The sequence below is a fragment of the Cryptomeria japonica genome, chromosome 7 (genome assembly GCF_030272615.1).
Source record: "Cryptomeria japonica chromosome 7, Sugi_1.0, whole genome shotgun sequence".
NCBI lineage: Eukaryota > Viridiplantae > Streptophyta > Pinopsida > Cupressales > Cupressaceae > Cryptomeria > Cryptomeria japonica.
The window spans coordinates 343,047,608-343,072,339 of NC_081411.1; the positions used below are offsets into that span (position 1 = coordinate 343,047,608).

At 42.6% G+C, this 24,732-nt stretch overlaps 2 protein-coding genes across 8 annotated transcripts in view; both read left to right on the plus strand.

Annotated features, from left to right (window-relative positions):
• Positions 1–24,732, plus strand: part of LOC131045202 (pentatricopeptide repeat-containing protein At4g20090) — a 61,658-nt gene that overhangs the window by 15,328 nt on the left and 21,598 nt on the right. The gene's annotated exons all lie outside the window — the stretch shown is intronic.
• On the plus strand, positions 8,425–9,222 carry LOC131856750 (uncharacterized). The gene is made up of 2 exons (XM_059208663.1): positions 8,425–8,532; positions 8,689–9,222. The coding sequence occupies exons 1-2, from the start codon at positions 8,425–8,427 to the stop codon at positions 9,220–9,222; spliced, it is 642 nt and encodes a 213-aa protein (XP_059064646.1).

Genomic DNA, 24,732 nt, shown 5'->3' on the forward strand with positions numbered 1-24,732 from the left:
GCAATTTCATCATCAACACTTAGACAAATTAAGACTCTGCACTCAAAATTCCAATTGAAAATAGACCATTCTGGCGAATTCATTCCATTCAAAATTGCATCCTGCGAGAGGAAGCTTAAAAAGCTCTCAAGATTGACTGGACTCTGGCCTGAAAAGACAGTAACGGAAACCCTAAGGCTTGACCCTAAATCCAGACAACTGACGAACTACCAAAACCCTAAAAAGCAAAGCGAAAGGCGAGCAAAAACGAGCAAAAAGAGGGGGTCCCCATTTTAAATGGGGCGATGTGTGAAATGGTCACAACAGTGCCACACGCTGCAAATTGAAGAAGAGCCAGGCGAGAAAGATGAGTTCCCACCAGAATACAGGGAGTATAAGGAGGGAAGAGTGAATGATGTTCTGACGTATGAGTTCTCAAAGGACAAACCAATGCGGTACAAAGACTCCATCGTGAAGGAGACGAACTTAGGAGACACTGCCACCCCTCGAAATATCTGGGTGGGAGATGATTGGAGCTCGGTGCTGAAGGCTGCAACATTCAAAATTTTCATGGAATACAAGGATGTGTTCACTTGGTCCTACAAAGATCTAAAAGGAGTCCTTCCTGAATTGTGCGTCCATTGGATACCATTGGTCCCAGGAGCCCAGCTGGTACAAAAGAGGCCGTATTGAATGAATAAGAACTATGCGGCCAAGGTGAACAAAGAAATCGAACGGATGTTGGAGGCCGACATCATATTTCGGGTAGAGACAAGTGAGTGGGTCTCGCCGATCACGATCTTGCTGAAGGAGGCCAACCAGATCCGCATCTGCGTAGATTTTCGGTGCCTCAATGCAGTCACCATCAAGGATCCGTTCCCTATACCTTTCACAAACAACATCCTGGAGGAGGTGGCTGGCCAAGAAATGTACTCATTTCTGTATGACTTTTCCGGATACAATCAGATTTCATAGCTGAGGACAAGTTGAAGACCACCTTTGTGGTGGAGGACGGAGTTTATGCGTACAACCGAATGCCGTTCGGTTTGTACAATGCTCTGACAAAATTTCAGAGGATAGTCCTTCACATCTTCGATAAGATGTCTATGGGAAATTTTAAGACTTTTTTGGACGACTGGTTGATTTTTAGTAGCGAAGACACTCACTTGGTGGCACTGCGAGAATGCATGGAGATGTCGGAGGGCCAGGCTGGCCTTGAATCTGAAGAAATGCAGATTTATGGTACCGCAAGGAAAGTTGTTGGGCCGTATTGTTTGTAAAGCTGGATTAAAAATTGACCCAGATAAGGTACGGGTAATTGTGGAGATGGAGTCGCCCATTGATGTAACGAGAGTAAAGTCCTTGGGACATATAGTATACTATCGGAAGTTCATTAAAGAACTTTGCTCAACTTTCATTCCCATTGGACAAACTAACATGAAAGGGTGAATCGTACATATGGGGACAGGCACAAGGGGAAGCATTTGAGGAACTCAAGAGGAGACTGGTGGCCGCACCCATTTTGGCCTATCCAAACTGGGACCGAGAATTCCACGTACACGTGGATGCCTCGAACTATGCCATTGGGGCTACGCTAGCACAGGAAGGGGGACATGGCTTGGACCATCCCATCTATTTTGCCAGTCGCTTGATGTCGAAAGCCGAGAAGAATTACAATACCACCGAGAGGGAAGCCCTCAGAATGGTCTATGCCGTACAAAAATTTCGGCACTACTTGTTGGCGACACCTTTCACTTTCTATGTGGATCACCAGGCGTTGATGTACCTAGTAAGTAAACCCATTATCCAAGGCAGAATAAGCAGGTGGCTACTGCTCCTTCAAGAGTTCACATTCACAATAATTGTACGGCCAAGCAAGAGCCATGTGATTGCTGATCAGTTATCCCGGATTAGGTCGAGAGAGCCGCCAAAGGGAGTCAATGATGATTTTTCTGACGCACATCTGTTCCAAATTGCGGCACTACCTTTGTGGTATGCAAACATTGGGGAATACTTGTCCACCTCTCGGTTCCTAGTCGAGATGTTACCGAGTGAGAGAAGGAAGTTGGTCTTGAGAAGCAGGACATTCCAGCTAATTAATAGGTTGCTGTATAAAATGGGACCCAACCAAGTCCTCAGAAGGTGTGTGATGGAAGAAGAGATTCTGGGAGTGCTCCGGGAAGCACACGAAGGGTTCGCAGGAGGCTGTTAGAGTAATTGGGCCTTTACTTGATTGATTAATTAAACAATATTTGTTTAATTCTTTAAGTTTCCAATTATCTTTTTACACTTAAGCTAACATTAGGTGCATATAATTAATTATTATGTGCAAGCCTAGGGTTTTCCCTTTTTAGGGTTTCTTGACCTATTAGAGGTTAATTTTTCTTTTCATTGTATTATCTTTTCACAATACAGTTTTGGTGAATTGGAGCTCTGATTTTTGGAGAATATTTTTCTTGTGTTTTGTATGTTCTTCAGATTTTGCTTCATTGCTTCTCCTTGTAACAGGTTATTCGGCTTGCAGAAGATCTTCAGGCTACTGTGGGGTTGTATTTCTCAACTCCTATATGGTATCAGAGCTCAGATCTGCAGATACCTGTTCCTGTTTTTTGAGAATTTTGCATTTGAAGCAGATTTGGGGTTTCAGGGATTTTTTGTGTGCTTAGGGTTAAGGTTTTTTTTTTCTGAGCACTTTGGATCTAAATGGACCTCACCATCGTGCTCAGAAGACCCAAAAACCCCTATAGTCATAAAATTTGTCCATTTTTGACCCCTGAGCATCTGGGTTTTTTTTTTTCTCCAAGCCAGGCCGTATGGACCTGACACGCAAATCGAGAAAAGAGATTTTTTTTTGATTTAAAAAAAAAAAATCCCCAAGGGAAGGCAATCAAAAAAGTTTTTTTCAAAAAAATAAAAAATTTGATTGGGAACCGGACCTGATAGTCTGGCGCCGTACGACCCTGCAGACCTGTCAGGCCAGCCCCACCTGGCGCCGTAGGCTGCAGGGCTCCTGCTCTGGCAAAGCCCGTCGGCCAAGTCCTCCCGTCGCCGGCGAACGCAGTCCCCGGCTCCCGCTCCCGCTCTGGCAAAGTTTCCGACACCGACCGCCGCTCCGGCCAGACCTGCTGCCAATCTCCGGCCCCCGCCGGCAAGCCTCTGCGCCGCTCCGGCCACTGCCACATCCGTCGGGCCGCGCCACTTCCGCCCGGCCATTGCGACGCTTCGCCTCAGCACCACCTCGGCTTGGCCCGAGCCCCACCTCCGCCCGGAGCACCACCAGCTCCTCCTCTCTAGTCCTTTTGAGAGGGGGTTGGTTTTTTGGGCCTAGATTGTGCATCCGGAGTCGGATTTTGGCGAACGAATAGGCGTTGGAAAGGTGATTCCGAGCTGGACCTCGTGGTGGTAGACTTTTTTCCTGAATCTGCTGTTTGACTGTGTTTTTTACCTGTCAAAGTCGGGCTTCTTTTTTGCACTTCCGAGGCCATAGAATGGGCAAACGGACTCCATTTTTCGAAAACGAATAGGCGTTGGAAAGCTCTCAGCATGATCTATTCAGATTTGTGATCTTTTTTCTCAGGATTTTCACTAGGTACATGAGATATCAGTTTGAAGTTTTTTTGCTTATGCACTACTTCCTTCTCATTACTATGTACTAGGGTTTGGGTTTCTCCATTGTGGGGGGGTGTTTTTTTCTCGCCTTCTATCATTTATATCAGAAATCAAGAACACCTAAACTCTCAAAACAAACAAACCTTTCTGCATCTTCTGTCTATTCTGAAAGATCACATAATAAAAACAACCAACAAGCAGGTGCAGGTGCAGAGTTTTCTTTGTTCTCATGGCAGATCCTTCAGTTAAGTTGTTGACTTCACACAACTATCACACCTGGAAGCCCCGCATCACAAGGCTTCTCAGGTCACGAGGGTTGTGGGCTTCTTTTGATGAGGTTCAGCCAGACCTACAACGTCCTTATGAGATTCTTATTTACTGGAACAAGTTGGATGAGGCCATGGGTTTGATTGCTTTGCATGTCTCCGACAGTCTTCTGTTTCACCTTGATGAGTTGCTTACTCCTCGGGATATGTGGTTGAAGTTTGATTCTCTCTTCGGGAGGGTCAATGAGATTCGGGCATTACAGATTGAGGCAGAGTTGACTTCTTTGTTACCTGATTCCTTTCCCACTATTGAGGATTTTTTGAACAAATTCAAGACTACTAGATCTGTTCTTCAGGGATGTGGAAAGAACAAGACTGATACAGAGTGCATTCATTTGATTCTTTCGAAGCTTCGGGGTCCCTTTCAGTTTTTTGCCTCTGCTTTCTACTCCACCATGGATGGCTTGGGTACTAATTTCACCATGCCTAGCTTTGATGTCTTTTGTGAGCGCTTGTCTCGTGAGCAGTCTCATCTTTCTCAGCTGGATACACTCTCAGGCTCCAAGAACAAAGCATTGGTTGCTCAGTCCTCTAAGGAGAAGGAGAAACAAAAGCAAAAACCGAAGTCGAGAAAGTCTTCTGCAGGTAGTGAGAATTCCTCCAAGCCTGCTCCTAAGTCTGATTCAAAACCAGTTCCTCCCAAACAAGGGAAATCTTCACAGTCCGGTGAGTCTTCCTCCAAGACTAAGAAGAAATCATCAGACACTTGTAGTTTTTGTGGAAAGGACGGACATCCAGTTTCCAGGTGTTGGAAACGATTAGAGGCTTTAGAGGAAGCCATGCAGCAGCATAACATTTCCTCACCGTAGGCGTCTTCTCCTTCCACAGGGAAAGGTCATGCTCTCACTGCTAGAGCTTCGACCTCTGGGTCCACATGGATTCTAGATTCTGGTGCTTCTCATCATATGACACACACTCAGTAGTTGGTTACTTCTCTTGCCTCTTGTGGTATTTCACAGATTGCAGTGGGTGACTCAGTTCAGCTTTCCATCTTGGGTTCAGGTTCTGTCTCTTTGGATTAGGGTACTCTACAGGATGTTCTGGTTGTCCCTGACATCTCGACGAACCTCCTGTCCATTTATCAGATTTGCCACTCTGGCTCTGGTAAGACAGTTGAGTTCTCACCACATGATGTGGTTATTTGGGACCTCCATGACCCTGATTTGGTTGTGGCTTCTGGTAGTGTGGATTTTGCATCTCGTCTCTACAGATTTGACGAATTTGAGCCCTCTTCGGGTATAGGTTCATCTCTCATAGCACATGTAGATTCAGTGAGTAAGCTTTGGCATGAGCGATTGGGCCATGTCAATTACAGATATCTTCAGCAGATGAGTACACAGGCACTTGTTCTTGGGCTCCCATAGATTTCCTACATTGATGGTGTTTGTCATGGTTGTGTGCGCAAAGATCCCTTTCCGAAGGGGAGAGCCTCTCGTGCTTTGGCACCCTTGGAGTTGATTCACAGTGACCTCATGTCATTTCCCACTCCTTTTTCAGGGGCCAAGTATGTACTCACTTTTATTGATGACTTCTCCAGGCGCACATGGGTGTACTTTCTTAAGTACAAGTCTGATGTCTTTGATTCCTTTCGAATTTTCAAGACATATGTAGAGAAGCAGTCTGGCTGTTCTATTCGGCGGATACGTACAAATAATGGGGGGGAGTATGTGAATCAGGCTTTCAGAGATTTTTTCACTGAGCATGGTTTGTAGCATCAGTTTACTGTTCCCTACACCCCTCAGCAGAATGGTGTTGCTGAACGCAAGAACAAAACTTTACGGGAGATGGTGAATTGTATGATTCAGTCCAGGTCCATGGATTCGTCTTTTTGGGCTGAGGCAGTCAATTGTGCCAACTATATTCAGAATCGGATGCCTCACAAGGCTATTCGACATATGACTCCTGAGGAGGCTTGGTCTCATGACAAGCCTGATGTTTCCTTTTTTCGAGTATTTGGCAGTGAGGCATGAGCCTTTATTCCTGATGCTCAGAGGAAAGCCATGTAGCGGAAGAGCCGACCACTCATTTTTGTTGGCTACTGTGAGGATGTTAAGGCATATAGGTTGTTTGATCCTGATTCCAAAGAGGTCCTGTTTCGACGGAATGTTCAGTTTGATGAGCGTCTTTCCACAATGGATACCCCGACTCCAGTGTCTACTCCTCAGCCTACCCCGGCCACTGCACCACTTCAGGGTCTTTTTGAGGATGATTCTGATGATGGTGCTGATGATTCACCATCCCCACCTCCACCATCCCCACCTCAGATGCCCAAGTGGGCTTGCCTTACTGTTGCAGCGGCAGGTCCTCTGGCTGGTGATCCTTCAGATACTCGTCGCACTCGTTCTCATACTGTGGGTTCTAGTCTTTTGAGTCATGCTATTTCAGATGATCCTCAGAAGTTTTCAGAGGCGACAGGTCACCCTGAGTGGGATTTTGCTATGGAGGAGGAATATTCTTCTTTGATGAAGAATCGTACATGGGATCTCTGTCCTCTTCCTAAGGGCAGAAAGATAGTTAGGTGTCGCTGGTTGTATCGCACTAAATATGCTGCTGATGGTTCCATTGATAAGTACAAAGCACGTCTTGTTGCGAAGGGTTTTTCACAGGTTGAGGGTATTGATTACTTCGAGACATTTGCCCCTGTTGCCAAGATGAATTCCATTCGCTTTGTACTATCTCTTGCAGCTTCTCGGCGTTGGCCTGTTTTTCATATGGATGTGAAGAGTGCCTTCTTGCACGGGGATTTACAGGAGGAAATCTACATGGAACAACCTCAGGGATTTGTGCAGGATAGTTCTTTGGTTTGCAGACTTAGTCGTTCATTGTATGGTCTCAAACAGGCCCCTCGGGCTTGGTATGAGAAGATGGACTCTTTCTTGCTCTCCATTGGGTTCTCCCGCAGTCATTCTGATCACACCGTCTACATTCAGCTTCTTGAGGGTGACATCTTGATTCTTGTGCTATATGTTGATGATCTTCTCATCACGGGTAGCTCATCATCTATGATTCAGCATATTCAGCGTGCCTTGATGGATCAGTTTGAGATGACAGATCTCGGTTTGTTGCACTATTTCCTTGGTCTTCAGGTGATTCAATCTTCTGATGGGATCTCTCTCTACCAGCAGAAGTATGCTCTTGACATGCTTCAATGCTTCGGCATGCTTGATTGCAAGCCTGCTCCCACTCCATTTCAGTCAGGGGTTGTTTTGACCACAGCTTGTCCCACTCCTTCAGTCGATTCTACACTTTACAGGCAGTTGGTTGGCAGTTTGTTGTACCTGACTCACACCCGTCCTGATATTTCCTTTGCGGTTGGTCTTGTCTCTCGATTCTCCCATGATCCTCATGAGAATCATTGGCAAGCTGCCAAACGTATTTTGAGGTACATTCAGGGCACTCGTTCTCATGGCATTCATTACACATCAGGGGAACCTCACATTGTTGGCTACACTGACTTAGATTGGGCTGGTGATGTCACTGATCGGAAGTCTACTTCCGGCTTTGTTTTCTGTCTTGGTTCTGGTCCTATCACATGGTCTTGCAAGAAGCAGATTGCTCATGCATTATCATCTACAGAGGCTGAGTACTGAGTTGCTGTGCTTGCTAGTCAAGAGATCTTATGGCTTCGACAGTTGATGACTGAGTTTGGTTTTCCTCCTGATAGTCCCACTGTTCTTTGGTGTGACAATCAGAGTGCTATTCATATTTCCCGCAACCCAGTAGAGCATCAGCGGACGAAGCACATTGAGCTTCACATGCATTTCATCCGTCAGTTGATTCAGGATGGTGTTCTCATTCTGGAGTACATTCCCATTTCTGAGCAGGTTGCAGACATCTTCACGAAACCTTTTGCATCACCGCGCTATCTTCAGTTGCGCTCTATGCTTGGGGTGAAGGAAGTTGTCCTTGGGGGGTCTTTATGAGGCCTTCCTTCCTTCTTCTTTCAGCATGTTCTTTTATCTCTTTTTGGAGAGGAGTTTTTTCCCACTGGGTTTTCTTCTTTGTCTCCGTTTCATAGAGATTTCATTGTATTTGGGTACCTGATCAGGCCTTGTTGCCGGGACCCATCTTTCATGCTTTCAGTAGTTGTTCTAGGTTTTAGCTTCTCCCTAAGTCTAGCTTAAGGGGGGGTGTTAGAGTAATTGGGCCTTTACTTGATTAATTAAACAATATTTGTTTAATTCTTTAAGTTCCCAATTATCTTTTTACACTTAAGCTAACATTAGGTGCATATAATTAATTATTTTAATTAATTATTATGTGCAAGCCTAGGGTTTTCCCTTTTTAGGGTTTCTTGACCTATTAGAGGTTAATTTTTCTTTTCATTGTATTATCTTTTCACAATACATTTTTGGTGAATTGAAGCTCTCATTTTTGGAGAATATTTTTCCTGTGTTTTGTATGTTCTTCATATTTTGCTTCATTGCTTCTCCTTGTAACAGGTTATTCGGCTTGCAGAAGATCTTCAGGCTACTGTGGGGTTGTATTTCTCAACTCCTATAGAGGCCACATGGGTCTAGACACCACCGCACTCAAAGTATTGCTGGCCGGACTATGGTGGCCCACCCTCTATAATGATGCATGGGAATGGGTGGTGGGCTGTGATACTTGCCAGAGGGTAGGAAAACCATTAAAGTGGGACTTTATGCCCCTCAATCCATCTCATGCCTAGGAGTTGTTTGAATGCTGGGGTCTGGATTTCATTGGACCTTTGAAGGCCAGCAGAACACGGAGATGTCGTTACATTGTGGTGGCGACATAATACCTTACCAAGTGGGCTGAGGCGCGAGCACTGTTGGATAACTCAGCTTTGACTACAGCCAAGTTCATTTATGAACATATCATCACAAGGTACGACATCCCAATACAACTGACGAGTGATCGTGGTGGGCACTTTGTGAATCATGTCATCAAACTGCTCACGTTGAAATTCAAGATTTTTCATTCCTTGTCAAGCCCGTACTACCCAAGGGCCAATAGGCAGGCCGAGGCCACTAATAAAATATTGGTGTCTGTGATCTATAAGTCCTGTGGAGTTGAACAAGAAGATTTGGAAGAGAAGTTGCCATCCGTACTATGGGCATATAGTACCACCTGCAAAGTCATGACAGGCCATACACCCTTTCAGTTAATGTACGGCCAAGAGGCCATTGTGCCGACAAAATTCATGGTTCCGAGTTTAAGGATTGCAATCGAGAATCGCCTAGGAGATATGGAAAGCCCGCAGGAGCGGCTGTATGCATTAGGCAAGTTGGATGAACGTAGAATGATGGCCCAATGGGCCACTGAAGCTGCCCAACAAAGATGAAAATTCTGGCATGACAAGCACATCCGACGCATGGAATTTCATCCAGGTTAGTGGGTGTTGAAGTATAATGGACGAAATGAGATTAAGCCTGGGAAATTTAAAGTCCAATGGCTGGAGCCATATAAAATCCGCGAGGTAGCTGTGAATGGAGCAATTAAGTTGTCCACATTGGGTGACCAACCGATAAAGGAGATGGTAAACGGGTCGAAATTGAAAATTTACCACCATAGGCAGCAGCGGAATGACCTAGTTCGTACGGAGGCGGGGCCCAGTCGGACAAATTGAAAAGGTAATTATTTAACTTTTGTTAGTTTAAAAAAAATATATATATATATATAAAAAATGAAAAAATAAAAAAAGAAAATTGTCGAAAATTGGGAAAATTTTTTGGAAAGGAGAAAATACCGTATGGAAATAAGAAAAAACCATACACTGTACGGAAATGAGGAAGACCGTACAAGTCCTCTTTGTAGGTAAAATCCGTACTATCCAAACAGATTGGATCCGTACGATAGGAGAGAGTAAGAGGAATCCGTATGGTCACACATAGATAAGAAATCCATACATTTCTGGAATCCGTACACGTGGCATGAGAATCAGTACAATTTGAAGTCCATATGGTTACAAAACATAATGATCTATATAGTCACAAGCATACAATCTGTGCGATCACATAGGGAGAGGGAGACTTCTGTACATCAGATGCAGAGGGTGGAATCCGTATGAAGCAGGGTTGGCAGGTAAGAATTCCGTACGTTGGTGGGGAAATCCGTACTTCTTGAATCCATATGATATATCCTCCTGGCAATCATTGAAGCATTTGTACGGTTAAAGAAAATAGTCAAGAAGTTGTACAACGCAGAAGTTTGGAAAATCTGTACGGCCAAAGGGTGACGGAGAAAGGCCGTACAACTGCAGTGAAATGACATCGTACGACCGAAGGAGAGGAGGAGGGGCGTATGGGGAGATTTCATACACGACCACTGATTTCCATACGACTGCAGGTTGAGGTAAGCCGTACTCCACAAGGGTTGAAGACCGTACATTCTAGCGCCTAGGATGACTGTACAATGTGACGTACAACGTAGCATCAGGGAGAAGATCCGTACCACGTGTGGGCACAAAAGGAGGAAACAAAATAAATTCCGTACAACGTTGTACAAGCCGACATCACCAGGCAAAGTCATACCAAAATAACGACATTTGACAAGTATAAGTGTTGGCATTGGCAATTCAAGAATCATTCAAATGGAATTACGAAAATTGAGATTAGGAAAGCTGGATTGGTGAAAACGGTTGCAGCAGTTAGACCACCGTCTAAGTCAAGGAAAATGGCAGAAGGAAGCATGACAGGCAAGGACAAGGGTAAGCGAGTGTTGCAGTTTGGAGTAAAAGTTGCAGGGCCAATAGATACAGGAAAGGCCAAAAAGAAGACAATGCCGGAGAAAATCACACCTGACACTGTTACATTTGAAGGATTAAGTGGAAATGTATGCAGGATCTGGTGGCCGGAGACCCTAGATAATTATGTGATTAAGGAGTCTCTCAGGAAAGCACGGGTGCACTGGGCAATTCAAATGCCCATCTTTGTGATTAGGGATTTCGAATCATGTCTGCGAATGATGGTGGCCACATATGACAACGCGACAAGGGCATCGACTTTTTCTTACCAGCAGAGCATTGTGACCGTCTCCTTTGCACTCGACGATTTTGCTAGGGTATTTGGCATGCTAGATGAGGGAAAGAAAATAGACAAGAATGCCACTAAGATGTCACTAGAGAGGAAAGAGCAACTGCCGTGGTTGATTTGTTGAAGTGATCTCTCAGAACATGAATGGGCAACGAGCAAGGCACCTAAGGGTAGAGGGTTGAAAAAGTCGTACATCGTTCCAGGAGACTGACAGTGTCTGCTGGATGTTATGAAAAGCAAACTTACGGGAGCCAGTAGGGCATCAGACACGACGGTGCCCATGATTGCACTTATGAATGGCTTGAGGAATGGGGCGGTGTACAACTAGGCTGCAGTCTTATCTGACAGAATTCATGAATTTTTGATCCTGCGACACAAGGCTTTTTACATGCCATTTCACGCCATAGGGTTGTTCCTCGACGCTGTACGCACACAGGTATCGCCGGAGAAGCATGTTTGGAAACCTTGGGAGACGTTGGACCCTTCACAACCAACCATTTTCAATTGGACCCACTTGGATACCATCGCAAGTAGCGGGGAAGCCCATTCCAACAGGAAACAAAGGAGACCACCCCATGTAGTAGTGTTAGAACATGAGTAGGAGACAAAGACAGTTGACGAGGATGCAAAAGAAGAGGCTGAAGAAGAGGATGATAGTAGTGCAGAGGAAGGGGAAGATACCGAGGACACTTCTTCTAGGAGCAGCCAGAGTCATGACACATTCCGCCTTGATAGCCGGAAAGAAGTAGAGAAAACCCCTAGTTCAGAGGAGAGTAGTGGTCGTGCAGTGTCTTTTGGGCACGTGATGAGAGGAATCCGTGGATTACTGGCGGGTGGAGTGCGACCTGTGGGAGTAGGCCGACTGGTGTATGCACCAGTAGTATTGACTTAGGATGGAGGACTAACACCTCTCCCGACTTCAAGGGTGACGGTGGGAGCCATACCAGTTGTACCCATCCCAGGATTTGGGCAGTTGAGACCCCAACCTTCATTGGCTACACCCTCTAGGGTCGCCACAACAGTTTCAATAGAGGGAGTTCTAGCAGTATCATTGGTTCCCAGTGAACCTCCTTGCACTAGTCTATCATACGAAGGGAACCTGTACATACGGAGGTCACGACAGCAGAGGGCATGGTGACTAGAGATGATGATGCCACCATGGATGCATGGTGTTGTGACCTTTTCACACATCGCCCCATTACTAATGGGGACCCCCTCTTTTCCGGCTTGCTGCGTTGTTAGGTTAGGGTTTTGGCTGCTTAAGGGGCAAATTTTGTGTTTCCCGTGCCCGAGTCTCGGAGTTTTGATTGTGCCTAGTGCCGTTTAGGGTTTTTAAAGGTTATAGGATCAAGTTGCAAATGTTGATATTTTAATGATCGTAATTTTGTCTAAGTGTTGACCTTCCTGAGCGTTAACGTGTTTTAAACACGCACGTCGGTGATTTTAAAATGCCAAGGTATTTTCAAACCTTTGGAGTTGTTTTCTCACTCCTAAGGTATTATTCAAGTTGATTTCACACTTTATCCCGACAAATTTCCTTGTGTTTCGTTCAATTTTTTGGAAAATTTGCCTAAGTCCAGTTGAGTTTTATCAAGTTTTAAAGTTTTTTAGCGATTTTGAGTGGTTAAAATGTCAAATTCCTAAGGGAAATCCATTTTCTAATGGTGAAAAGGTCAAAATTCCATGCAAGAGGTGCTTTTCCCCTCATATTCCTGACTACCCATGGTTTTCTCCACTCAAAATCCGGACAACACATGGGTTTCCCCTGAAATCCATACTGGCTATGATTTTCCACCACTGTTTATCCATGCCTGGGTAGTTTTTCCCCTGGAAGCATCAAATTTGACTAAGTGTTAGGATTTTGTCCTGACTACCTTCGTTTTAACATCGGGAGTGCAGACTGGAATGTGGACAAGAGTATAGATGAAGCTGAGGAAGATTCTATACCTGGATTGATTTTCCACTAGGTATTTGTGACAAGTTAATGCGGATTTTTTGTGTGTAGATTCTTAGTCCATGCCAAAGTTGATTTTCCACTGAGAGCAATATGATGAGTTTTGAGTCTGGATTTTTATCCAAACTGAGGTCGTTTTTCCACCAAAGGGGTATTATGTGAATGAAGTGAATTTTTTGAGTGGAATTTTCATTCCAGACTCATATCGATTTTCCCCTAGCCTATTTTGTGTGCATTTTGATGAGTTTTAGCATGGATTTTTATCCATACTGATATTGATTTTCCCTTGTGGGGAATATTTTGATGTTTTAAATCATTTTTAATCGGATTTCTTAATCCCTACCTATATCGATTTTCCCCCAGAAGCTCAATTTTGACTTGAATTGAAATATTTAATAAATGAGCCCCATTTTAATCGTTTTTAAATGATGATTGACGATTATTTAAAATTTTAAAAACAAAATTAAATAACTTGCAATAAGCATTTAATGTTTTTACCCTTCTAGAAGCAAGTTAGCTTTCCCAAACAAGTATATAAGCAAGTGTTTTATCCCACATTGCTTGTGTGGTAAAAGTGTGAGGTAAAAGCAAGTATAAGAGAGGAGTCTCCAGCAATATTTTATTATTAAGTTTGCCAGGTGTCTCCATGTTTGGCGATTTTTCTCTCTTATTGGCGAATTTTGGCAAAGTGTTTGATTGAAGGCCTCCATTTTTTCCAGCTTGGCAATCCTCTCCATTGCTGCCATTGAGGTTTATTGCCTCCATTATTTTCAGATTTTCGATTTTTGGTGAAAATCACGATTTTGTGAAGGGTGGCGATTTTGGTGTTTGATGAACTTTGGCGATTTTTCCATCATTATTGCTTGCTGTTCCAGATTTGAGTTGCAGATTGTTGGCAGATTGGAGGTGCATTGAAGACATTTTCAGATTTTTCAAGGATGGCGCCACAGCTGGAAATTACGATTTTGATTTGGCAAGTGTTTGTGCCATTATTTTGGTGAATTCCCTTCACACTTGGTGGCTGCCATCATTCCCTGCTTGCTGATGTGTTGCAGATCTGAGTTTGTCCTCCATTGTTGAAGCTTGTTTGACCTCCATAGCTGGTTGGAAAATCAATTTTCAGACTTATATCTTGTTCCCAGCTATTTTGTGCCTTAAGCAATTTTATCTGAGGGGCTGATTGGAGACATTTTCAATTGATTTTCAGAGTTATCTTCCATTGTTACAGACCTGAAACTCCATTGTAGGGGTGCTGTCCTCAGAAAACAAAATTTTCCAGCCACCTACCTACCTTGCGATTTCACTTGGGAAGCATTCTTGCTTCATTCCAGAGTTTATTTCTGAGCATTTTATCATTTCTAAGGGTGTTGGTAAGTCTGAAAACTTTTTTCCAGATTTGTCTTCAGACTAAGTTTTCATTTCCAGCCCTACATACATGCTCAAATTTTCTTATGTTTGCCTTGGAAGGTTGATTCTCATCAATTTATGCATAACTAGGTGATTGCAACATGTTTTAAAAAGTTGAATTTTCAAGTTGTCTTCAGATTTTGTTGACCTCCATTGTTGACTGCGGAAGGTGTTCTTAGACATACTTTGTGTGAAAACACAACCTTTCACACCTTTCCTTAGCCATCGTTGATTCGCTATACTCCTTTGCACTTTAGTTTGCACAATTTCTAAGTATAAGGAGGTATTAATGAATTTCATAGAGGGTTTTCATACTCTAGCGTTGTCACATTTCGAATCTAATTGTTAAAATCTACCAAGAGTGCGGACTATTTTATTGACTTCATGCTTCAATTAAGCTTAAAATCTTTAGTAAGTCAGGAATCTTATTAAGAATACTATTTATTTTCCTAAGTTCTAACTTCAAGCTTCGTACAGGTGCAATGTCGAAGTCCGGATTTAAGGAAAGGAAAGAACTATAGAAGATACTGGAGACTGGATTCTATCCAGAGTCCAAGATATCATCCAGATGGAAGGAGATCACAGATACAAACATGCATTTCCTAAACCTGAACCTGATGCGATAGCGAATGTTCGGAGTCGGAAATCAGATTCCTTCCCCAGCATATGTGAATATTATGAAGAGTGGTATTTTTCATGCCGTTGGATTTCCACAGTCCATACAATGCAGTGAGCTTATCCTGGAGTGTGCACGATGCTATGATCCTCTCACGAAAATGATCAAGACTCCTAAGGATGTTGTTATTGCCTACCTTGCTGAGGTGTTTGAAATTCCACGCGGAACAGATATGAAGGATGCGACCAAGGATGATTATAAAGAGCGGTACACGAAGAAGATGGATGCGTGTAAGAATATGATAAACAAGGAGTGGATGATTGAGCCTAGGCTTTATCATTCCAAGGCTCCCAAGACACTCATGTGCACAGACTTCAAAGAGGAGTATAGTGACTTAGTATTTCTGCTCAACAGAGTGATGGGGATGCCGCAGGGTGCAATATTCGATGGATGGATGTTCTATTTCATAGGTTTGTCTTAGAGGGACATTGGTAAATTGGTCTAAGATCATAAGTGACAATCTGGACTTTCAGCTGAGGAATGTAGAGCGGTCCAAATCATTCGCCATGACTTCCTACCTGGTATACCTGCTTGCACGGTTCGTTTCATACAAAGGATTAATATGCAAAGGTAAAGTCAGGAATGGGCAAGGACAATTTAGGAGTCATGAGTGCTACCCCTAGTTGAACATGTATAGAATTGAAGATTATAAGAGAGTGAATGATGTATTCACAATGTACATCACGCGAATGCTGCAAGGCGGAATCCACAAAAGATTGTCCAAGGAGGCAACAGAGCTAATAGAGAAATATAGATCATGGTATATTCAGTTTCCCACTTTCACGTACCTTAAGATTCATGGGTTTCAATCCAAACCCTACAGGCTTCCTAGGTATCCGTCCGAGAGAATGATCTTGTTGGAAGTGGTGAGACAACTTTTAAAGTTTGATTCCATTCAGAGAGAGAAGCATAGGACAAGCATGACATTCCCTATTTCAGTTGGGAAGACATCAGAGGTTTGCCAGTTTGCCTTAGCTGTCAGCACTACGAGTGAGGAGCTTGCATTCTATCGATTTGCAACCTTCAGGAAAAGAGAAATATTTGATCTAGATAAGAAAGTTGGAAGGATTAGGGGAGAGAAGTTCATCCACAAAGTAGACAGAGAAGATTATTGGGCCAACTTGATGGACGAGCAGGCAGTGAAGAGACGAATGTGGTCCAGAATGTCAGTGGATTTCATGAGGAAGTGTGGACTTTTCCTCATTCCTAATCAGGTGTTAGATGACAGGGATCATATGCATCCACAGTATGAGAATGAAATGAAGAAGACAATCTTATTGCCAAATTGGTCAAAATCAGAGGAGATTGACTTGAATGTATTGATGAGAGAGGTCTTGAGTTTCTCCCGTGCATGGGTAGATATACAAATGAATAAGTTAGTTGATATGGGTGTTCCCTTCACTTATGAAAAGATGAAGCTAGAAGAGTCTACTTCCAAAGATGATCAGAGGACTATCAGTGATGTCCGGATTCATGTAGATGAAGAGAGTCAAGCTCCCAAGAGAAGGAAGAACACGCCAGGAGGAGTCAAGGCAAAAGGAAAGAAGATTGAGGAGGTGAAGAAGAAAAATACAAAAGACTCATTCCTCCACCTATCATTCCTTCACCCCCTCTCAATGTCTCATCAATTAGGGTGATTAAAATAACAGAGCAGAATAAGGAAACCTAACAATGTTCCAACGCAGTGATACTACTAGAGAATATTCAGGAGTTACATGCCACAACGACATTTGCACCTCCAAATGAGAATGATGATCAGCTGGGGATCCCATACTGTCCTTTTGGAAGTTATTTTGGGAAATGAGATATGCGATTTGACCAGGAATAATCTTGATGATATTATCTCGGCATTGAGAGGACTTGATCGAGAAATGTGTCTCGATGATGGTATGGAGATGGCTGCTATTCCTGATTGGCTGATGAGAAGTATGGAGAAAAGTAAGAAAATGATAAAGGTACAACCTATTGATAACATTGATGACTACCTAGCTAGGAGTGCTAAGGAGAAGGAACCCAAGAGAGCTGAGATTTTGTCGCACATAGCTAGAGATGAGACAGGAATGCGGATTGCATAGGTTGCTGTTCCTATTGCAGGCGTAACAACAGACATTGCTACTCTTATGGATTTCCAGATCACTTCTATTGCCCTTGGCTATACATCAAGAGAGCAAGAGTTTCAGGAGGTTGGCGATAACCTCAAGGCAATCAACGCAAGGTTATACAGAGAAATTGCAGAGAAAGAAAAGTACAGAGAAGAGAATATCAGACTTAAAGAGTATATTGTAGGGATAAGGCGTGAGAATCCCACCCTTATTTCCTCTATTGCAGTTGACCATGGAATACATTCACACTATGAGGTAGCGAGAGATACACTCTCAGAGGTGGAAAAGTGGATTGAGAGTGCAAGAAAACAAGCAGATGATTTCCTTACTCAGTTTGTCCAGACATATGATAGGACAACAGGGCTCGTGTTTAGAATCCAGTATTTGGAGGGAGTTTGGGAAGAATTCCGGCCTATTCAAGAGAAGACTATTCCATGCCTCCAGGCTTTGAAGAAGATTCCTAATTCCACCTTGATCAACAAGAACATTATGCACAGTGGAGACAGATACGATTTCCATGGCTGGTATTGTTAATTGGTCGTGAAGAGATCAACTTATCCTAGTCGAGTTGTATGGAACTGAAGGGATTGATTCAGGACATTCAGACGAAGATCCTTGCCTCAATTGAGGAATTATTGGGTGTTGATGTTAGTGATGCTAGTGGTTTACACTTAGCCGAATTAAGAGACAAGATGAAATTTATGTATTTTTGCTAGTTGGACTCTTTGAAGAAGAGTCAAATAGACGACTTGGTCTCTTTGTTGATTCATGTTCATAGTTCGCAGAAGCTCATGCCAAATTGGGAAACACTTTGGATGCTTGCTCGGATTCATTGGATGTGATTGATTTACAACAGGATACCTTTCCTAGCATTTCCATGGAGGAGTTAGATTCAGTATTGGCTAGATTCTTGGAGTATGCTAGGAGAGAGAGAGATGCAAGGAGGAATCTTCTAGAAGATTCCCTATTTGATGACTAGGTATCTTTTTATTGGGCCATATGTTGGTGGCGCCATTTTTGATTTAAACCCTAATTAGGGCAATTCTAGGGTTTTGTTGGCATGATCTTGGCCGTTGATCTTGTATCAATCTTGGCCATCCATTTTGTAAGAGACTCTATATATACCTCCTTGTCTCTCATTTGTAAGGGAGATTTTTTGTAGAATTGTTGGTATATGCTGCAACTATTTGAATCATAATCATTGTTCAATTGTTGGTGATTTTGCTCTTCAAATGTTGTCTTTGCATTCATGGTTCTCAATTCCTCCAAGTTAGATTAGAATTTATTTTCATGTATGTTAGATTGAGTGAAAGATTTGTTGAATATATTTGTGTGGAATCCTTAATCCATACCACTAGCCTCTTGCCGCTGGTAAGTGCGCCTTGTGTGGTCAACTAGAAATTTGAGTAAGCTTAACTTCAACCATTACGTGTCGCTTGAGAAGCATCAACTTGGATGGTGTCAACGTTTGATGGTGATAGTCTGAAAATCCTTAAGTATACCTTAGACTATTGCACTAAGCTTGTGTCAATACCTATTTGTGAGACCTTGCCTAGTTTGATTCTACTAGATTTGTTCATCATTTCCTACATTCCTAGGCCTAGAATAGATTTCCTGAACCCTATTCCTTTTGCCCATTTTTTTAGTAAGAATGAAGTCTGGAGCTTCATTGCTAAATCCTAAGTTGTCAGTACACCTATTCCGCATCTTCATGATCGAAGAAGATAATCCTAACATTTGCGTAAGTCCCCAAGTGAACACAACAATTCACATCGACCATTGAGATACACACTTGTCAAGACCTGACATGTAGAAATCATTTTAGATGATCTTACCCTTAGCATCTGAGGTGATTTTGTTCAAGAGAGGGTAAATTACCTTGGTATTTTATTCTGAAATGTTATGTGCATACACATCAACATGTGGCTGGGTCGCTATGAGATGCCTCCTATGCCACCACTGGGACCCCCGCCGGCCTCACCCTAGCCACATCCTTTTCCTGAGATTGTGGACCTAGATGAGGGTAGTTCTCATGAAGAGGCAGGACGACAGGAGTTGGCGATGGACTTCTTGCAGGACACTGTTGGGTTTGAGGAGGAGATGACAAAGATGTAGCAATAGGAGTAGGCCACTACCGAGAGCCAGCCAGAGGGCATAGAGATATTTTTGGCAGAGATGGGAGCCAGTGCACAGAGGATGGCAGCAGAGGTTGAGGCTAGCACATGGAGATTGGCAGCCTCTATTCATGAGCGGACTGTCGGGCAGTTTGCCGTTGAGGGACTCATCGCCTTTGCCACTGGAGGGTGTGTTGGGGAGTTTGGGAGATGTTTTGAGGCCAGGGGTTGGTCTACTGTGGAGACTCTTGAGATGTTGGCGGATTGGAGGTGTGAGGAGACAGTTGGGGTTAGTGGAGTACACTTGCTGCTACAGCGGGTAGAGTAAGCCTTCCGGGATGGGTGCTACCAGCTCAGCCGTACCCAACATGGTGCCTCGGTAGCAAAGACAGAGTGGGTGGCGGCCATCACAGCTCGGGAGGAGCTAGCCACTCGCCTGCATGCGATGGAGTTGGCACAACAGAGGGCCCGAGCGACCAGCCTAGAGGAGGAGTTGGCTTGTGCCGAGGCAGAATTGGCCCAGGAGACGGCGGGGTGTGCACACGAGGTAGCAGAACGACTAGCCCTTGAGACCCGTCTCACATCCCTTAAGAGGAGTTGGATGGGAAGCAGAAGGAGCTTATGGAAGGAGTTTTTATGGTGAAACAATCTAGGGAGAGGCAGTTGGTAGCTGAGCGAGATCTCCAGCATCGGACCCAACAGGTTCATCAACTAAGGGAGCAGTTGGCAGCAGCAGCATCACCGGCCCCTTCTTCATCAGGGACACCCTCTGTACCCCCTCAGCTTTGATTTTCATGTTTGGTCTTAGTGTCATTTCCCATTTTGTTTATACGTTGTTAGGAGACGACCTTTTTTTGGGGGGGGGATGATGTTGTCGGGTAATTATGTCATATTGTAATAAGAATGTTACGTGTGTTAAGGGTCGGTGGTTACGTGATTGTTGTCAATAGTTGGCACCAGACAACCTGCACCGACACCTATATATATGTACTTGGTTTCCTATTTCAGTGTGTAGATATTGTCGAAGAAAGCTATGTTTTGAATGTATTGGCATTTGGCATTAATGAATACAGACATATGAGTTCTTCTCACTTGCATCCTTGTGTACTGCTGCCGTTTCTATATTCCTGTTCTGTTATTCACTGAATGGACACACACCCCTCAAGGGGAAAACAAATGTCACTGCTGTTACTCACACTTCACATCAATCTGTGTCTGCAAGCAAGTATTATTTAGCATAATACTCAAATATTTCATCAATGTAATATGACTGAAAGATGTTCATCAAGCTTTTATGAATAATGTTACCCTTGTTTGTACTTCTAACGCAGATCAATCCTCTGTGTCTTACCAGACAGAGAGGTAATGCAGCAGAAAGAAACAAACAATATTACTTTAAAAATTCAAACAAACTCTTTATTAATGAAAAATGCTATTACATTCAATTGAAACTCAACATGTTTATGCACTCACCAAAATCCCTACACCTCGCTACTCACTGTCACAAATATCCTATGCTACTTCTCAATACAAAGACTCCTCTGCAGCGAGGATTCACAACAAAATATTTTCAAAACACAAAATAAGAATCCCCCTTCTTTCTCTCACACTATCGCTCATCAAATCATATTGCATTTGTGAGACACATGCCACTTGAATTGCAACTTCCTTATCAATGGTGGTACCAAAGATGCCAGCGTTGATGACTAAGTTATGTGTTGCCTTATTGATGCATCTCCCTTCTGACAGCAACCAAAATTAGGTGCACAACAGATTGAATGAGCCACCCCTGCCACACAGCCTCCACTTCAAGAATCACCCAAATAAGTTTGTCGTTAAAATCTGGAAGAGTCCAAAAATGCAGAAACGTAACCCCCACCTGTAGACAGAACACTAAACAAAACAGAAAATAAAAATAAAAATGTAACCGCTTCTATTTTTGGGTGGTGCGGTCAGCACGATCACCCGCATGCTCTGGCATCAACTCTTCTGTCATCTGCAGAGAGTTTTGTCTTGTCACAGCCACTTTATTAGAATTCTTATCATGGAGTGCTATGTCACAGAATACAGCGATTTTCATGGATGAGGTTCGAATTTCAAAACTTTTATAAAAAAATCGTTCAAATTCAGCCATAAATTCATACAGCTAGGACGCCATTTTTTTTTATTATAGTTAAAATTTAAAAATAATTATTCTAGGGTTTCTGAAAAGCGTTTAGGGTTTTTTTGAAGACTTTCGGCAAATTTTCTCTGTAAAGTGCTGCTATCTGCCTCTAAACACACAACTCAGCTGGTCGTGGGTATTCTTTGTATCTACTGGGTTGCGGGTGTTTGCAACTGCTAGGTCGTGGGTGTCTGCAACTGCTAGGTCACCGTCGAATTTAGCAATGTTAAGCTATATTTAAAAATAAACAAAATTATATAAGGCGAATTTTATCCGATTTTTTTTTTTCGAATGTTTCCCTTGTCGAATTTCATCCGAATTTCATGGCTATCGAATTCGAACCTTGTGACTTAGATGGAGTGTATACTCCTATTCAACGTTTGAAAAACATTGCTGTCTCCAACTCATTATAGAAGCCATGTTACTACAACTTTCTTTTTAAAATCAATGTTCAAACAGTGGATAGTTACAAATCAGTTTGAAGGCAGTTTACAACTGTCCAAACAGTTATTTAATTCATCAAACTAATCTCTTTATTAGTCTTTGCTTAAGACAATAAAGTTGACTCTTCTTGCATCGAACTTCTGATTAGTTTGAAAACTGTTTACAACTGAAACAGCAGTTAGTTGGTAATTACAACCAAACCTGGAACTAACAATGTCTTCATCATTAAAGAATATACTCCTCTTGAGACAGCAGGTTTGTAGCCATAAGAGCAAACGTAAGTCAAACTCAATCGTATCACCAAGAATAAATAACATTTCGATCTTCATGAGGATTACACAATAATACATGGAGACAATCTGAAATCAGCAGAGTATATCGGAATACAAGATATTTACTTCTGCATGGATAAAGCCCTGAAGTGCACAAGAGTCGATTGCAAAATAAAATCCTTCAAACACAGAATGAATAGTTGTCTATAGCAGATGAAATATCATGTGATGGCACTGACACTCATGCTGTATTGACAGGTAAAACACATTCCAATCGAATAACTTTCATATCAGAAATCAATACAAACTATTTAAGAAGCAATAGATACCTTTAGTGGGCCTGCAACTGTTTGATGTCAATGACAAATTTGCTAACAATCTCCCCCTTTGGCATTGCTGTCAAACTCTAGAAGCAAGGGGTAAGGGGTGTGAGATGTAAGTTAGAGAATGTAGGGAATGGGAAGTTAGAGATAAAGGAAAGAAAGGGAAGATGGAGGGTGAAAGGGAAGTGGGAGGATAGGAAGAGTGGAGATGGAAGTAGAATGTGAAGGGGGATGGGAGGAGGTAAAGTGAAAGGTTAGGGGGATAAGATGGAAAGGTAAATGGGAAGGAATGTTTAAGGAATGTGAGGAAGGACGGGGTGAAATTAGGGGAGATGGAAGCATATGCCAGAGGAAGGAAGAGGGAAGGAGGAAGAGATAGAAGATGTAGGTGAGGTGGTATTGAGAGGGGAGATGGAGAAAGGGCAAGACAGGTAGTAGAAGGGAATGGGAGGAGGAAGGTAGGTGAAGGTAAGAAGGAAGATGGAAGGAAGATGGAGGATGGATGGAAGTGGGAATGATCAAAGTTTGAGCATCCACTGGTAATGCTGGGAGAGGCAGATTGGAGGCTTAGGAGGGCAAAGGAAGTGGTGGCAATGCCTTAAGTCGCTGATCTAGGCAATTGAAACAAAATTTTCATGCCTTAGCCAAATTTAGCAATTCATCTCTGATTTTGCAAGCAAAAGATGATCAAATGGAATAATCTTCTTGAATCATTCATTACATAAGCCTTGAAAACAAATAGACCCTACCTCATCCTAAAGAGAGAAATTTGACTTGATTAGCTCTTAACCAATTATACCTCTTACAAATGAAAGGTTAATAGCAAAAGACTAAAACTACCAATGACTAAGTTAAGGCAGCTAACTTGGAAAGCGAAAAAGTGGGGGTCCCCATTTGTAATGGGGCAATGTGTGAAAACGTCACAACAATACCAAAGATCAATCTTAGAAAAGTAGATTACCCCATGAAGTTAATTAAGGAGCTCGTCAATCTTGAGAATGGATACTGGTTCTTAATTATTTTCTTATTGAGTGTTCGGTAGTCTATGCATTTTCACATTGTTCAATCCTTTTTTTGATCAACATCATAGAAGAAGCAAAGGGACTCGAACTAGGCCTAATGCACCCCATATCTAGTAGCTCTCAAGTGGCCTTCTATCTCCTCTTTGCATCTTTTTGGGTGATGGTAGGGAGTGGTAATCACTAGCTTAGCTCTCTCCTCTAGATTGATCACATGCTTTAAATCCTCTCTTTGGTGACCCACCTAGAGGAATATAAGTGAAAACCACATTGTGTTTGCCTAGTAAAGATTGAATATTTACATGATATGCCTTATTTTTATCATAATTTTTCTATGTTGCAGGGTTTGCCCCCCTAGATCCTTGGTACTGGTCCGATCCAGTCCTGGTTCGGGGTCCTGGTCCAGTCCGCTTGTGGTCTGGACAGGGTACGTGATTCACATTCTTGGTTTGGACCAGGTCGAACCCAAAAGGACCGAGGTCGAACCCAAGATGACCCAGGTGGAACCCAAGGGTCTAATGGCCCAAAAATGGTGTTTTTTTGGCAATTTTTTTTTTTTTGAAATTCGCCACATAAAAAATTAAAATATAACCCTAAAAGTGAGTTTTAAAACATTAACTTGCTCATTTCACACAAGCAACATGACTGCAAGCAAGGGGAAAGTTGAAACAATGATACTTCAATATTAATAAACTAAACTAATAATTGTTGAAATAATAATAATAATAAACTAAACTAATAATTGTTGAAAGTTGAAACAATGATACTTGAATATTTTGTCATTTTGATATTAATCTTGATCTATATGATGCTGTTATGTTATGATCATGATGCTATGATTACAAGTTTATGTTGGTTTTGTTGTTTATATGATGCTATGGGACATGCTAATCTTAATTCATGCTTATAGGCTGCATATATATATATGTGTGTGTGTGTGTGTGTTTGTACTAACGAACCCAAACCCCTTTTCAAAATTTTGCCGTACCGGCGTACTGGTTCTTCGAACCCAAACCGGTGCTCGAAACCAAACTGACAACTTAGTAATTTTCCTTAGTAGAGATGAAACATTGGACCGACCAAGATACATCACTGTGACAAATACTACTTGTTGATGTGTTTTTATGCACTTAATACACAAAATAAAATACCAAGGTATTTTATCCTCTCTTGAAGAAAATCTCCTCAAGTGCTGAACTAAGTGATCACTTGAGGTGACTCCAAGGTTCCAAATCTCAAGTCTTGACGTGTGGATAAGCTCAATGGTTTGATGTGATATTGCTGGAATCCCAAAGGGGACTTACGTTTGTACTTGAACTCTTGCTTGAATGTTGTTGGATTTGTG

Excerpts from the sequence above, each read along its gene's own strand:
- LOC131856750 (XM_059208663.1), top strand. The coding sequence starts at position 8,425 with ATGGGTCTAGACACCACCGCACTCAAAGTATTGCTGGCCGGACTATGG. Across the intron at positions 8,533-8,688 it reads GCTGTGATACTTGCCAGAGG|TGGGCTGAGGCGCGAGCACT; the intron begins GTAGGAAAACCA and ends TACCTTACCAAG.